Source organism: Psammomys obesus, unplaced genomic scaffold (genome assembly GCF_907164565.1).
Source record: "Psammomys obesus unplaced genomic scaffold, mPsaObe1.curated_primary_1811, whole genome shotgun sequence".
Classification (NCBI taxonomy): Eukaryota; Metazoa; Chordata; class Mammalia; order Rodentia; family Muridae; genus Psammomys; species Psammomys obesus.
Window position 1 is genome coordinate 8,134,316 of NW_026596166.1, and position 14,270 is coordinate 8,148,585.

General features: G+C 40.2%; 1 protein-coding gene across 1 annotated transcript in view; it reads right to left on the reverse strand.

The window, feature by feature from the left end:
* The window catches only part of Lrrc9 (leucine rich repeat containing 9), a 117,362-nt gene that overhangs the window by 23,778 nt on the left and 79,314 nt on the right, over window positions 1-14,270 (reverse strand). Inside the window, exons 28-31 of the mRNA XM_055595314.1 lie at window positions 13,927-14,144; window positions 11,365-11,433; window positions 4,053-4,193; window positions 1,206-1,277 (exon numbers count right to left, since the gene is read on the reverse strand). Of these exons, the coding sequence (XP_055451289.1) occupies window positions 1,206-1,277; window positions 4,053-4,193; window positions 11,365-11,433; window positions 13,927-14,144 (500 nt within the window). The remainder of the gene's footprint in view (window positions 1-1,205; window positions 1,278-4,052; window positions 4,194-11,364; window positions 11,434-13,926; window positions 14,145-14,270) is intronic.

Sequence of the window (14,270 nt, forward strand, 5' to 3'; positions counted from 1 at the left end):
CTTTCTTTCTTTCTTTCTTTCTTTCTTTCTTTCTTTCTTTCTTTCTTCATATATATATTTTTTCCTTTGTGTGCCTTGCCTGTTTCCATGTATATATGTGCCCCACAAGCATGCCCTGTGCCAGCAGAGGTCAAGAGAGTGTTGGGCCCTTGGGAATTACAGGTGTGTAAACTACCACGTATGTGCTGGAAACTGGACTGCTTTCTGCCTACATGTATGCCTGCTCCACATTCATCAAGACTGTGAGTTTCTTAAAGATATGAATTCTGAACATATGTTTCCTCTTATTTCCAGATGCAGGCCTTTGTGGTTTGTGTAGAGCAACCAATTTGACTTCAGTAAGCGTTGCTAAGAACAGAGCTCTTGGTGGGCACCAAGGTTCTGAAACTAATGCTGTGTAATCCCAAGTTGCCCAACAGTTCGTGTTCGAGAGTTTCTTTCTGTCACTGATACGGCATGCTGTCAATTTTTCTCTTAAAGCCAAACCCCTAACACGTTTATGTGTAAATATTTGGAGTTCACTTTGCCCTACCGCTATCAAAAAAAAAAAAAAAAAAAAAAAAAAAAAAAAAAAAAAAAACAACAGCCAAAACCAAAATAAAGAAATCTGAATAGAGAAACTTGAAGTCATTTCTATTCTTGTTTCTTTTGAATAGCTAAAAGAAATGATGGCTCAGTTTTCTTCTAGCATATAAATAAGAGTTATTATTGAACCTTAAAATACATTTTTTTATGAAACAAAGACTTTAAATACTTCATTTATTTTACTGTGGATAGGTGGATAAAAATAAACTTAAATATGTTTGCTTATATAATAAAAGTAGATAGTTAAATTCTTTTATTTATTCAAAAGGAAAGTATTATAGTTAGATTGAATAAATCATTATACTGTTATAGTAGAGAAATGGAAAAGTAGGAATTCATGAGAAAAAAATAAACAATTAAACACTAATAAAATATGATGCTAGAGGTTGATAAATTAAACCAGTTTAAAAGTTATATATGAAAAATAGTGTTTTGAAGTTATTGTAAGTGACTGTTTGCTTTAAAGTTTGGCAGTATTACCTTAAAATAGAACTTCTACATTTTAATTAAACAAGGGTTCTTATAAGAGCCTCTATGGAAGCTCACACATGCAGTTTGGTAGACCCATCTTCCCCCAGAGCTGCCTACCAGCCTGGCCTCTAACCCAACGAGGGCCTTACCTTACAGGGCAAAGGCGTCTGCAGGTGTGACTGCGGTAGGGACTTGGAAGTGGGAAGAGTACTCTGGGTTATCTAGAAAGAGGGAGGCAGAGGGTCAGAGTGGGGGTGGGAGCTTTGATGACCGGAGCAGGGGCTGGGACTGACTCTACGGCTGGCTGGGGGCCGAGAGCCGGGAGGGGCCTGGAGGCTGGAAAGCACACAGACTGAGTTCCTTTCCGGAGCTTCCAGAGGGAATGCGGTTCGGCCCGTGCTTCCTCCTGGGACCCGGTTTCAGGCTCCTGACTTCCAGGACTCTAAGACAACCGTCATGGGCTCTGTCAAGCCAGTGAGTGCAGGATAATTTGATGCAGGAGCAACAGAAAACTGCTTCATGGGGCCTGAGGTTTTGTTTGTTTTGTTTTGTTTAAAGATCAAGAAAGGGAAAGAAGGCTTAGCCACAGAACTGAATTTAAGAATTTGAGTACATGCTATCAGTACTCTTGGCTACATCACTGGTTAGAACTTAATTTTCCAGCCTATAGATCAATCTCTTTTAATTTTTTTTATCAACATCGAACAAACTGTAAGCATAAAAGTCTCTGTAGACAATATAACTTACTCTAGAAGTGCCTTTATCAAAACATGTCAAGATTAACTCTTAAAAATTGTAGTTAGTTAAAATGTCGAGGAATCATTATAAGTCGTAAGTAGAAATAAAACCACAAAATCAAATAACCTGGCTGATAGGGGCTCACAGAGCCTGAACTGCTGAACTGCCAAACAGGGAGCGTGCCTGGGGCTCACCTAGGCCCTCTGTACGTATGTAACAGTTGTGCAGACTGGTCTTCATGGGAAAATCCTAACAGTGGATCCAAGGGCCATCTCCAGCTCTGTCACCTGCCTTTGGGACCCTCTCCTCCCACCGGGCTGCCTTGTCTAGCCTTAGCAGGAGAGGATGTGCCTTGTGTTACCGCAACTGGATATGCCGGGGCTGGCCTGGCCTCTTCTGAAGAGAAACTGAGGAGGAGTTGATTGTGGGTGTGTGGGTGTGTGTGTGTGGGGGGGGGGATAAGAGGAGGCGGGGCGGGGACCGTGGTCAGGATGTAAAATAAAGAGATAATACAAAAATAAAGAAAAACGTAAGGAGAGATAAAATTGATTCTGAGTGGTAGGTCACTTGCCCAGTGTGACCTATGTTTGCCCTTCACCATCACAGAAAAGAGCAAAAATGCAAATATAGCATATTTACCTTTTCACAGAATTTCAAATTGCATGTATTTGATAAAGACCCCCCTCGCCCCTACCCCTTACCCCTTTTGAGGCAAGAGCTCAGATATCCCCTACCAAGGATGACACTGAACTTCTGATCTTCCTGTCGTCCAAGTGCTACGCACGGTGTGTGGGCTGCCGTGCCCGCTCAAGGCCATTGCTAAGCACGGGTCTCTGACTGATATTTTATCTGACTATTCCTTAAGATTTTACCTACATTTCCTTCCGCTGGTTTCTTTGAAACAGCATCCATTTAAAGATATGAAGGAAATTTAGAGACAATAAGTTGTCTAGATTAAAAAAAAATTAGTTTTCATATATGGTTTCTCTAAATTTGTATCTTTTCTCCTTTATGTTATAGGTTTTTAATTCCACATCCCGTGTGACATTGTGTATGTGATTACTCTTTATCCAGACTTTCTAAAGTATTGAGTTTGGTTTTCATGCTGCTAACATAGAAATCATAATTTAAAATTTGAATTTATGTTTCATCTGTTGACAAACCAGAAGGAAGTTTTTGAGGAAACAGAGCCATCTCTGCATGAATATTGTGACTGTGTTGCTGAAGAGAGAAGTAAAGCAAGAAAAGCTGACCGGGACCATGAGTACTACGTGTTTTATGAGGGGCCTGGTCAGAGCCTGTTCATCAGCATGAGCGAAAGCCCAGTAGGAAGGCATCTGTCTGGAGCAACCTCACCTGTTTTTCCTTCAAGATGCTGTTTTTTGTTTTGTTTTCTTTTGTTGATCAAGACAGGGTTTCTCTGTGTGGCCCTGGCTATCCTGGAACTCACTTGTACACCAGGTTGGCTTCAAGCTCAGTGATCTGCCTGCCGTGAAAATCCTGTTCTTACATGATCCTGGATTCTTACCACTAATGTCCTTGGATTTTTGGCTCCTGGTTTTGTTAAAGGTTCAAGTACGCCCCCCCTCCCTGCTGCTCCAGGTCTTTGCAGCATCTCCTGGATTACCTTGAAAGTTTCAACTGGCTTCCCTCTCTACTCCCATCTCTTCAAACTTCCCAAAGGCTCAACTCCAATAATTCTCCATTTCTGTTAAAGCCATTGTCTTTCCATGTTAAATGTAGCTTTTAGAGGATGATCGTGAAGAAACAAAAGTGGTTAGTGATAAAATTTCTAAAAGCCTGTTTCTGCTATTTCTTCACTCTATGATTTTGTTCATATCATGGTCAGGTACATTTTATGGCTCCTGGGTAAAGAGCGCAGCAACCCTGCAAATCTCTAAGAATGGCAGCATACATCCTGTTACACAAACTATGCAGTCCAGAAAGTTGAGATGAAAATTCCCCTCCTTCCTCTCTGCCAAAATCAAAGCAATTCTATGATTAGAATTTATAAAAAATGGCATGTCTAAGTTTCTTCCCTTCTAGCATTATCTGAAGTACTGAACAAACAAATGTTAAATAATTTGCCTTATATCAATGTACTATTAAGAAAAAGAGCTTCTTTGGTAGTTGTCACCATGTAAATACTACAATTTACAAAACAATCTGCGCATAAACATTTAAGTCAAGGTGTATATGGCTTAATGCTCATTTGTAATAATCTACAATAAAAAGAAAAGTGCAAACAGTACACTTACTAGATTTCTCCTTGCTTGTAGTTCAGAGAAATGAAACTCAGCCTTTGCCCTATCCTCAGAATTTACAGGAATCCCATCCAACATATGTAAATTAGGCAGGCGGAATATGAGCACATGACGATGCACCATTTTTCTACAAATCTAAAGAAAGGTAAAAATAATAGTTTATTCCCAAAATCACTGTCATTATAAAAAAAAAAACCTTCAAAAGAAGACAGTTTGGGAACGACACAGAGACGATGCACAGCAGCTACTTTATAATACTGGCTGCCACAGGCGGAAACCTTTTCTCAGTCTTCTATAATGTGAAATAAAAATGGGACATATTTTAAAACTGAGGCTAGCATTCAGAGCTTTAGTCTTTCTCTTTTGCTTTTCCCTTCCTTTTCCTTTTCTTTTTTCATTCGCTTCTCTCCCTTCTTTTTGTCTTTCCTCCATTTCCATGTATCTGAGTATGGTCTGAACAAATAATCCTCTTTCCTCAGCCTCCTCAGGGCTGGAATCACAGGTGTGTGCCACCATAGCGTTGCCCGGTAGCTGGCAAAAATCTCAACTCGTGGGTAGAATGATATGAAAGTTCATTTATATGTAGCTAGTTTATGTGAGAGTTTCCAAAATGCCCTATTTACTTTAATTCAACATTTTCTGGTCTGTATGATCCATCTCTTCATATTTGTTAACCTGCTCTAAAAATGTTTGTGTATGTGCATTAAAAAGTGGGAAGGAAGACAACTAGAGAGGCCTAAGGGTGTCGACTTTCATAAGGTCTGGCTTGAAAGGATGATACTTTCCTGGTGTTTGGCACTTGGGAATGTTCTTATCATTCCTTGGTTGATAAAGGTAGTTGACTACATCTTGATAATTATTAAAAATCAGTAGGATTTATAATCAATGTCTTTTCCACCTGGAATTTCTAATTTCAGTTCCTGATTAGGAAAGGGTGGCTGTGTAATCGACTTCCAACTTTTTGAGTGCTAAGTCTTGGAGGGGTTCTCTCGGAGAGGAATTTCAATCCAGCAACATGGCTGCTCTGTCAAGTTTGCATGATCTGGCTGCAATACAGACACGCCCAGAGTAAACACCTTTAGTCACTCTGGCTGGAATATACACCCTCACTTCCTCTGACTAGAAGTTAGTACACATCTTTTCATCCCAAACAATGATGTCTAATTTAAGGACAGACAAAGTGATGAATCAGAGAAAGACTTTTGACAGAATGAGTCAGAGATAAGATATGCCCAACTCTCATGAGAACAGACAGGAATGAAAAGTTACTTAAAAGCAGTGCAGACAGAGTAGAGGGAAGTTTGTGGAGACAGTACAGTAGAGTTTGGGTGTACAGCACAGTAGGGTTTGGCTGTACAGTTCAGTTTGGTGCCGTTCAATTAAGTGCAAGTAAGTTCAGTTGAGTTTGTGCAGTTCCATTCAGTTCGTGGAGTTCAGAGGCAGTTTTTCCAAGCAGAGCAATTCAGGGAGAAGTTGAAAGAAGCCTGTTTGAATTAATCAGCTTGGAGAGGAGTTTTGAGCCAGAGCAGCTGAGTTGAACCAGCCAGGCAGGGTTCAGAAAGAACTAGAAAGGGTGAGCTTATTCAGCAGTAATGCCCAAGTTAGCAGACTGAGGCTGGAAGCTGAGGTCTTCAAGGTCTGGGCTTGCAGAAGATTAGACTGTATGGAAGCCAGAAGTTTCCAGGCCTAGGCCTAACGATAGTTAGAACAGAGATAGAAACACTCTGGGCTCAGCCCAAGCCATGTATTCATAAAGCTTGGGTAAGGCTCTTGTCACATTTCCCAACATTTGAGGAGATTAAAGCGACATGCATACTTCCTTGACTAAAAAAAAACAACACAAAAGAGGTGCCATTTTTGTGGCCAAATGAAGAGTGTGCCCTGTGTTCCTGCCATGGGGGAGAAAACATGAGGAAGCATGCATACAGATTCCTCCAGACTATACCTTTCTCTCCCTCATAGCCTGTGACTGCGTATCCTTACTATGCCATTGAAATTAATCTTAGCCACAGGAAAACATTATGCTGACTGCGCCTCTCTAGCAAATCTCTGAATCTTGGGGACTCCTAATATAGAAACTATACAGCACTATCGGTAAGGCAAAGAGCAACAAACTCTAGGAGACAAATGAGCAAGTTGGGCCTGGTGGCTCACACCTATAATACCAGAACTCTGGAGGTTAAAGAAGGAAGATTGCTATGAGTTATAGGCCAGCCTGGTTTATATAGTGAGTCCCAGAGCAGGCTGAAATTTAAAAAAAAAAAAAAAAAAAAAGAAAGAAAGAAAAATAAAAATAAGCAAACTTTCTGAAATAAATATGGTAGGGGCATGTCTAGTGATGAAGAAAGACCTTAACACATATAACAGCCAAAGAAATCACTGACCACATTCTAGGTTACAAAACAATTTTCTTAAACAGCAAACAACGTAGAGTCTGCTTCCTTTCTCTGATTAAAATGCTCCAGCACTGGAGGAAAATGATGAGGACACAATAAAAACCACACCGTAGATTTAAAATGAATAAAAATGTATGTGCAGTCCTCAATAATTTACAAATGAAAACAAAATCCTTTGAAGAGTGAAACATTCTAAGACATGAAGATTAATAAAAGCAACCCATGTAAAAACTTTCAGGACATTGTGAGAGCAGTACAATATAACCTAGAATTTATTGATTCCAAAATGTTAATTAATATTAAGCTTAAAAGATTAAGATTAAGAAATATAAAAATTAAGCATTTCTTTGAGACAGCCAGTCTCAAAAGAAGTGGAAGAGGCTGGAGATCTGTCTTATCAGTTAAGAGCACTGGCTGCCATTCCAGACCACCTCAGGTTCTAGTCCCAGCACCCACATGGTAGCGTATAACCATTTGTAACTCCATTCTCAGGGGATCTGCTGCCCTCTTCTGGCCATAGTGCACAAACATACATGTAGTCGAAACAGCCACACACATAAAATAAAAATGCAAATAAATGGATGGAGGGATTGAAGGATGGAGGGAGACATCACACAACAAAGAATTTCTTTGAAAACTTGTAAGGAACTAAAAGGAGGAAATGATAAAGAATATGTGTTGATGAAATAAAAATCAATGCCCTTGATGAAGAAAATTATGGTGCTCTAGAGAAGCACTATAAACAAGGCTCCAGCAAGATTTATCAAGGATAAAACACAAAAGCAAAATCGACACTCTTAGACATGGAGGGGTGACAAATAGAGATATAATGGAGAATAGAAAGAACATTCTGAGCATGATAGTGATACAGTAAGAGATTAGATAAAAGAAGATTAGGAAAAAATGGCTTCTCAAAATGTTTCCGAGGAAGTAAAAAATATGATGGGATTTATATTCATGAAGGAATTTGAGTAAGCAAGTTAAAGTTTAGCTTATAAAATAGGCCATAGGGGTTTAGAGATAAGGTCTCATTAGTTTTCAAGGACCATATGAGTCTTTAAGCTAATCTATAGAGTAGGAAGAGAAGGAATACTCCCAAATTAGTCTTAAAAAGTAAAAGACGTTGTTGGTATAATGTTCTTGTGGAATGTATACAATTTACCCTTGTTCATTCAAATCTGATTTCTCTACCCCACTATCTGGTTTTAATCCGGACGTTTCATTGTGATGTTTATTCTAAGCATCACCTGTCTCAAGTTTGTATAAACATGCCACCATTTGTTTGTTCTCTGTATTTTCTTTTCTTTTTTCTTTCTTTCTTTTTTCTTTTTTTGGTTTGTCATGATATTTTAAAAATATTTTTATTAATTACACTTTATTCACTTTGTATTCCCCCTGTAGCTCCCTCCCTCCTCCCCTCCCATTCCCTCTCTTCCTCCTTCTCCACGCATGCCCCTCCCCAAGTCCACTAATAGGGGAGGTCTTCTTTTCCTTCCTTCTGATCCTAGTCTGTTAGGTCTCATCAGGAGTGGCTGCATTGTCTTCCTCTGTGGCCTGGTAAGGCTGCTCCCCTCAGGGGAAGGTGATCAAAGAGCAGGCCAATCAGTTCATGTCAGAGACAGTCCCTGTTCCCCTTACTAGGAAACCCACTTGGAGACTGAATTGCCATGGGCTACATCTGTGCAGGGGTTCTAGGTTATCTTCATGCATGCTACTTTGTTGGAATAGCAGTCTCAGGGAAGACCCCTGTGCTCAGATTTTTTGGTTCCGTTGCTCTCCTTGTGGAGCTTCTGTCCTCTCCAGATCTTACTATTTCCCACTTCTTTCATAAGATTCCCTGCATTCTGCTCAAAGGTTGGCCATAAGTCTCAATATCTGCTTTGATAGTCTGGAGGGCAGAGCCTTTCAGAGGCCCTCTGTGGCAGGCTCCTGACTTGTTTCCTGTTTTCTCCTTCTGATGTTCATCTTCTTTGCCTTTCTGGATGGGGATTGAGCATTTTAGCCAGAGTCCTCCCTCTTGATTAGTTTCTTTAGGTGTACAGATTTTAGTAGGTTTATCCTATATTATGTGTCTATATCAGTCAGTATGTACTGTGTGTGTCTTTCTGCTTCTGGGATAGCTCACTTCAATAAAACAACCAGCCAATGCTGAGCAATGGAAATAATAGGGTGGGACATCCTGGTCCTGAAAGGAGGAGAGAGAAGTGAGTAGGAGAGTCAGGGGTAGGGGGAAGAAGGGGATCAGAGATTGGCAGGAGAGAACTTGGAACCACGAGGAGAGATGAACCGGACCTAAGATATGACTAAATGCAAGTATAATGTGGGAAATCTGAATGGGAGGAAACTATGAGGGGCTGGAGGTTTAGGATGGAGTAACTATTGCCCAGCATTGTGCTCTAGGTAAATTAAATAAATCCTAGGCTCTGTGTGGTGATTTGGGTGTGCAGCTGGATTAGGAATAACCACTGTTTAACTAAAAGATAAATCAATATGAAACTTTAACCTTTGACAACAAGACATTGTGCCAGATTTAAGGGTACTGTATGAGAAGATAGAATTATATTTTTTATCTGCAGATGAAGATATACTATCTTATGCTATACTGTATGAAAAGATAGAGTTATGTTTTTAATCTGCAGATGCAGATATGCTATATTAAATATTATCAGACTGAATTCAGTAAAACATAAAACAGAAACAAATAATATTCACACCAGGAAGTTAGGGATAGTTTTACTCTACTGAGTCTGTCAATGTGATTTACTATACCAACAAATTAGAAAAAAGGCTATATTTTCCATCAGTCAAAACCCAATGTCTATTCGGTTTAAACATCCATCTGGGACTGGCAAGGTACTTCCTCAAACTATTGGGAGTTACTGTCCCACAATTCATTGCAAACATCATCTCTTAGAGATAACTTGGATGTACTCTTTTGAAATCATTAGATTACTATTGAGTAATCTATTCTATTCAACACTGCATGAGAAGTGTTAATCAACACACTAAGAGAAGCATAAGAAGTAAGTGTGTGTAGATTAAAAATACTAGGTATTATTTATAGATAGCATGATAGTATACAAAAAAAATACAAAAGATTTTGCAAACCATTAGAAAACAGGGCTTGGTAAGCTGCCTAGAAAAAGAAAACTATACAAAAGCTGTTATTTCTTTACTCCTACAATAAATGATCAAAAGAACATAAAAAAGAAATTATTTAAAACAACAGAATAGGACTTATCAAAGATGATTTAAATCTTTATGGACAATTAGAAATCTTTTTCTGTATAAAAGTAATATCTAATATCTCTAATGTTTTATATTAATTTCTAAAATAGACATAGAAATGGTAATTATACATACTAATGAGTACTATGTGACATAGTAACCATACATTTGGATAAATGTGTACTTTATTTAATCAGGTGAAGACACCTCCATTTATCACTGTTTATGGAAAAAATATTACTTTTTTCTTGCTTTTTGAGACACACAGTAACCAGTCATTGTCTGTAGTTATCACCTTGTTCAGCAGCATAATAGTTTATTGTTCCTGCCATCTACAGCTCATTGAGAACCTTCCCAATGTCAAGAAATTTCCAAATTTTGACTGAAGGGAATAAAAGATAAGTATTTCTGAGTAGAAATGATGAACATGACAAGTTATGGAGGACTGCTTATCGCCATGTTCTTCTTGATGGAAGACCCAAACCACTGCCACCTAGCACTATGGCCACCCCGACTTCTCTGCCTCTCTCTACTCGGGCGAGCAAGTACATGCCTGGCTCTTGCCTTCCTTCCTAGAAATAAGGTCATAAATGGGGGAGTGTTCAACTCTTCCAAGATACCTCCCTGCATTCCCTCCCAAAGGGAAACCCAAATGAGTTTCCTGGCCCTTTGTAATTGCATTGCATATTTCTCTAATCTACCAGCATGCCTACTTGGCATTTTCAAGGTAGACATCCAGGGTGACCCGATCCCTGTCACCCTGTGTTGTAACCCAAGCAACAGTTCCCAAGCAGTCCTGACCCGTTGCTCAGCACTATACATGAACAAAACCTTGAGAGCAACATCTGAGGCTTTCCAGCTGAATGCCGCCACCACCAGGCCATGAACCTGACCTCTTCGGTTATTAGCTTGAAGCGAACTGTTCTGGCTTAGATGAAAGACCCTCGGTCCTACCATCATATGACCCTCGCTCTCTGACTCACAGGTCTTGTTGCCCTTGGCATGTTTCTGTGAAGTTGTGGACCTGTCTGCCTCATGGCCTTTCCAGTCTTCCATCTTCTGTTGTCAGTTCTTTTATGCTGGACTTCCCTGGACACTCAGCTCACTAAACAGAGGGCCTTCTCTCCATTATCATGTTTTTCAGTTTGCTTAGATATTAAGTGGGCAATGGGTGCTGTATTTTTGGATCCTTTCAAAGACTCCAATAAGAAAAGTGTCAAATGACTCCCAAATTAACTTAAAATAAATGCAATTTTAATTAAAACACCAACAGGATTCTTCTTCAACTTAATTTGCTTCCTAAAAGTCACAGGAAAGTGTAAGGTGCCAAGAATAGCAAAGACAGTGAGGAAAGCGAAGTAGAAAGAAGAGATGAAGAGGACAATAAGGAGAAACACTTGCTCTAACAAGGATTAAGACAATATAAAATGTTGCAAGTTAACACAGTCTAATATTATTGGCACAGCAATAAACAGGTAAGCCAAAGGGCACAATGCGGAATGTGAAACACACATGCTTACATTTGGTAGTGATGGTTTGCACCACTAAGCCAACAATTGTGCTGGCTTAATTAGCAATGTATGTAGAAATAGAAAAGTCGAATCCCTTTCTTATAGCATAGAAAGTAAATTGCATATGACTATTGGGAAATTAGTAAGTTATAAAGGTAAATAAATACTCACCGGGTTACCATAAATAGTAAGCTCTCTGAGAGAAGGGATACCATCAAGCTTTTCCAGTTCTGACATTTCCTATGTAAAAGGTAATGGATAATCATTTGGTTAGCTAACATTTCCCAGCATAAACTACTCCAAAGTCATTTTATGCAAGTGTTCGATTTCAGGTAGCTCACAATTGGATCTAAGGCGAACCTGAGTGAAGACTGTGGACTCCTACTACATGACTCACAAAGATAACACTGTCACGGCAATGAGCAGAACTTGCAAGGCAACAGCAAACCTTTTCTAGAAGAGTTCTGAGCCACCCTAAGACTTAGACGATAACCTTAATAACAGAGGAACAATGTTGACTATGCTCTGTTCCACTAGCTGGGAAAGACGGATAAAAATGATTTTTCTGGTTATATGTTCTGCTCTTCACCCTGCATGGGGCTATTTATTATTATCCACTTAGCATCAGTTTAAGTTTTCGATATTGTAGTTTTTGCAAAATTTCGAAAAATATTTATTTGTGTTTAATCCGTATGTGTTTTGCCTTCATTGTGTGTTCAGATGTTACATGGAGAAGTACATGGAGAATCTGAATGTTGGACAGAAGAATCACCTCGCCATGGGGATAAGCTGAAATCACTGTTTTACAGTGATTCTTAGCAGCCAGGCAATAGGGCCACCTTTTTCTCAGTCCACATTAATGGATACATTGGGGATGTCGAAGGGGCTGCACCACGGTGGGTCAGTCAGAGGCCGCATCTACCTTGATCTGAAGTACTAGTGTTTTGCTAATTTTTAATAATTTTCTCTCATCTTATTGTTCTTGGCTAACCCAGAGGTTCTATTTTCACTTGTAGAATTAATCTTGCCATCAGATTGCCCAAGTTGATATGAATCCAGAGACTAAAATCTCTCCCTGACAGAAAATTCTGAATGGACAGCTGAGGTTTTGAAAGAACATGGTTTTTAGAAGAATTCAAACTCACTTTTAATCCCCAGAGTTTCTGTATGTGGTCACACTAAGGTACAGTAGCATCAGCAGCCGGCCTGAGTTCATCGGTAAGACAATCCATCTAACCCGATGAAGAGTACCGTTTCAAGGACAAGAATAAAAGGCTAAAGCCATTTAACAGCCGACACAACTCAGTCATGTTTTTGATGATGAATGCAAGATCTTTGAGTTGTCACAAAGGTTCTTATATAGCTGTGTTCAGGTTTGATAGTAAACCCCCCGTAAACATGACTCTGTTCATGTTGATGAGGAGACCGCTGTCATACCAAGCTGATCTACCGGCCCCTCCATCCTCTCTAAGGACTAAGGTGTTGACCGGTGGGCAAGGACATCCTGGGGGAAAGCTGGTTTCTCCGTCTAAGCACCTACTACTAGGACTATGCCTCTCCTAGGAGACCTGGCAAACAGAAATGACATTTTTCTAGGAAGGTCCTTACCTATGGCAATCTCTTAACAGATCTGTCTGGATAAAAACTGCTTTCAGTTCACCCGGAATCTATGGAATTACAAGGCATGGCCTCTAAAAGGATGCAGCACAGGCTTACGCATAGAATGGAAATGTCTCAGGAACCACTCCCCTGTTCTGAGAGCACTCTACAAAATCTTTCTTGAGCTAGATAAGCCCATGTGCTGTGGAAAGAAGGTAACCAAGGAACCCATGAAATGTCCAAGACCTCAAATATTAGTTATTGGAATGGTAAACAAACCTTGATACCAGATACGGTCATTGATGAATGTATGGAGGTTTTATTTGTTTTTACTGAGCTGGTTTATACTCAGGCTTTGGGCACGCTGGCCACATTCTCCATCACACAGCCCCTCCCCCAGCTCTAGGTCTCACTGATTAAGCTCACTTACAGTTGCAAGAAACATGGCCCTGTGGGATACCCATTTTTCCAATTGAGTCAAGTTTTGGAAAGATCACTGTCCGTTTGGCTAGGCTTTCCTCAGACTGGGGCCTGAATCTTGCTAAGTCATGTACATGCTATTTTTTCCTCCGTATGTATGTCTCCTACTTGTTAAGTTAGAAGGGATATTACTCATGATTGCCTTCTAACTTTGGAAAGAGATTTTCTATCATCACAGAAAAGACTATGAATTGTAGCAAATAGAGCCTCGGTTGTATACCTGTCTAGTGTCTACCATGTACGGTGTGATATCCTAATATAACTATGGATAAGATGGACACCTGTCCTGCTCTTGCAGGAGGATTGTAAGAATGGATGGCGGAAGCAACATTGGTAAGAGTAGGTTTCTAGGTCATTAGCAAAATGCGGACACAAGCACAAGCTCTGTCAGGTTGTATCCACCCTCGCTCGTACCTACGTACCACCTCAGGAGACACGCTAAGAGAGCCCAGTTGGTGCTGTACCTTAAAAGAGTACATACAGTACACGCCTTGTGATGTGCCTGATAGAGAGTGGGTAAGCGGCACTCACATATATACATATATGTATATATACCGTGCTCTAACTGATGTGTTTGGGAGCTTTATGTTCAGGTCATAGAGGACCCCAAGCGTGTAAGACCTCAAAAGCGATAACAGCCTCAGATAAAATTACCTGGATTTTGTTGTAGCCCAGGAAGAGTTTCTCCAGTTTCGCCAGCGGCTGCAGCTTGCCCAGCTCGCGGAGCCGGTTTTCCTCTAGATGAAGGGTCAGCAGGGCACTTGGCTTGGCGAAAGCACTGTCCGTAAACGCTCGGATGCGGTTATGGTCGATCACCAGCTCCTGCAGGACGACCAGGTTGTCCAGCCCTTCCACCTGACTGATCTCATTTCCTAAACAGTTATACATGCTGTGAGCCCCGACTTCCAGAACCCAAGTTTAAATACGCATCAGTTGACCTTTAACGCTAACACACACACACACACACACACACACACACACACACACACACACACACA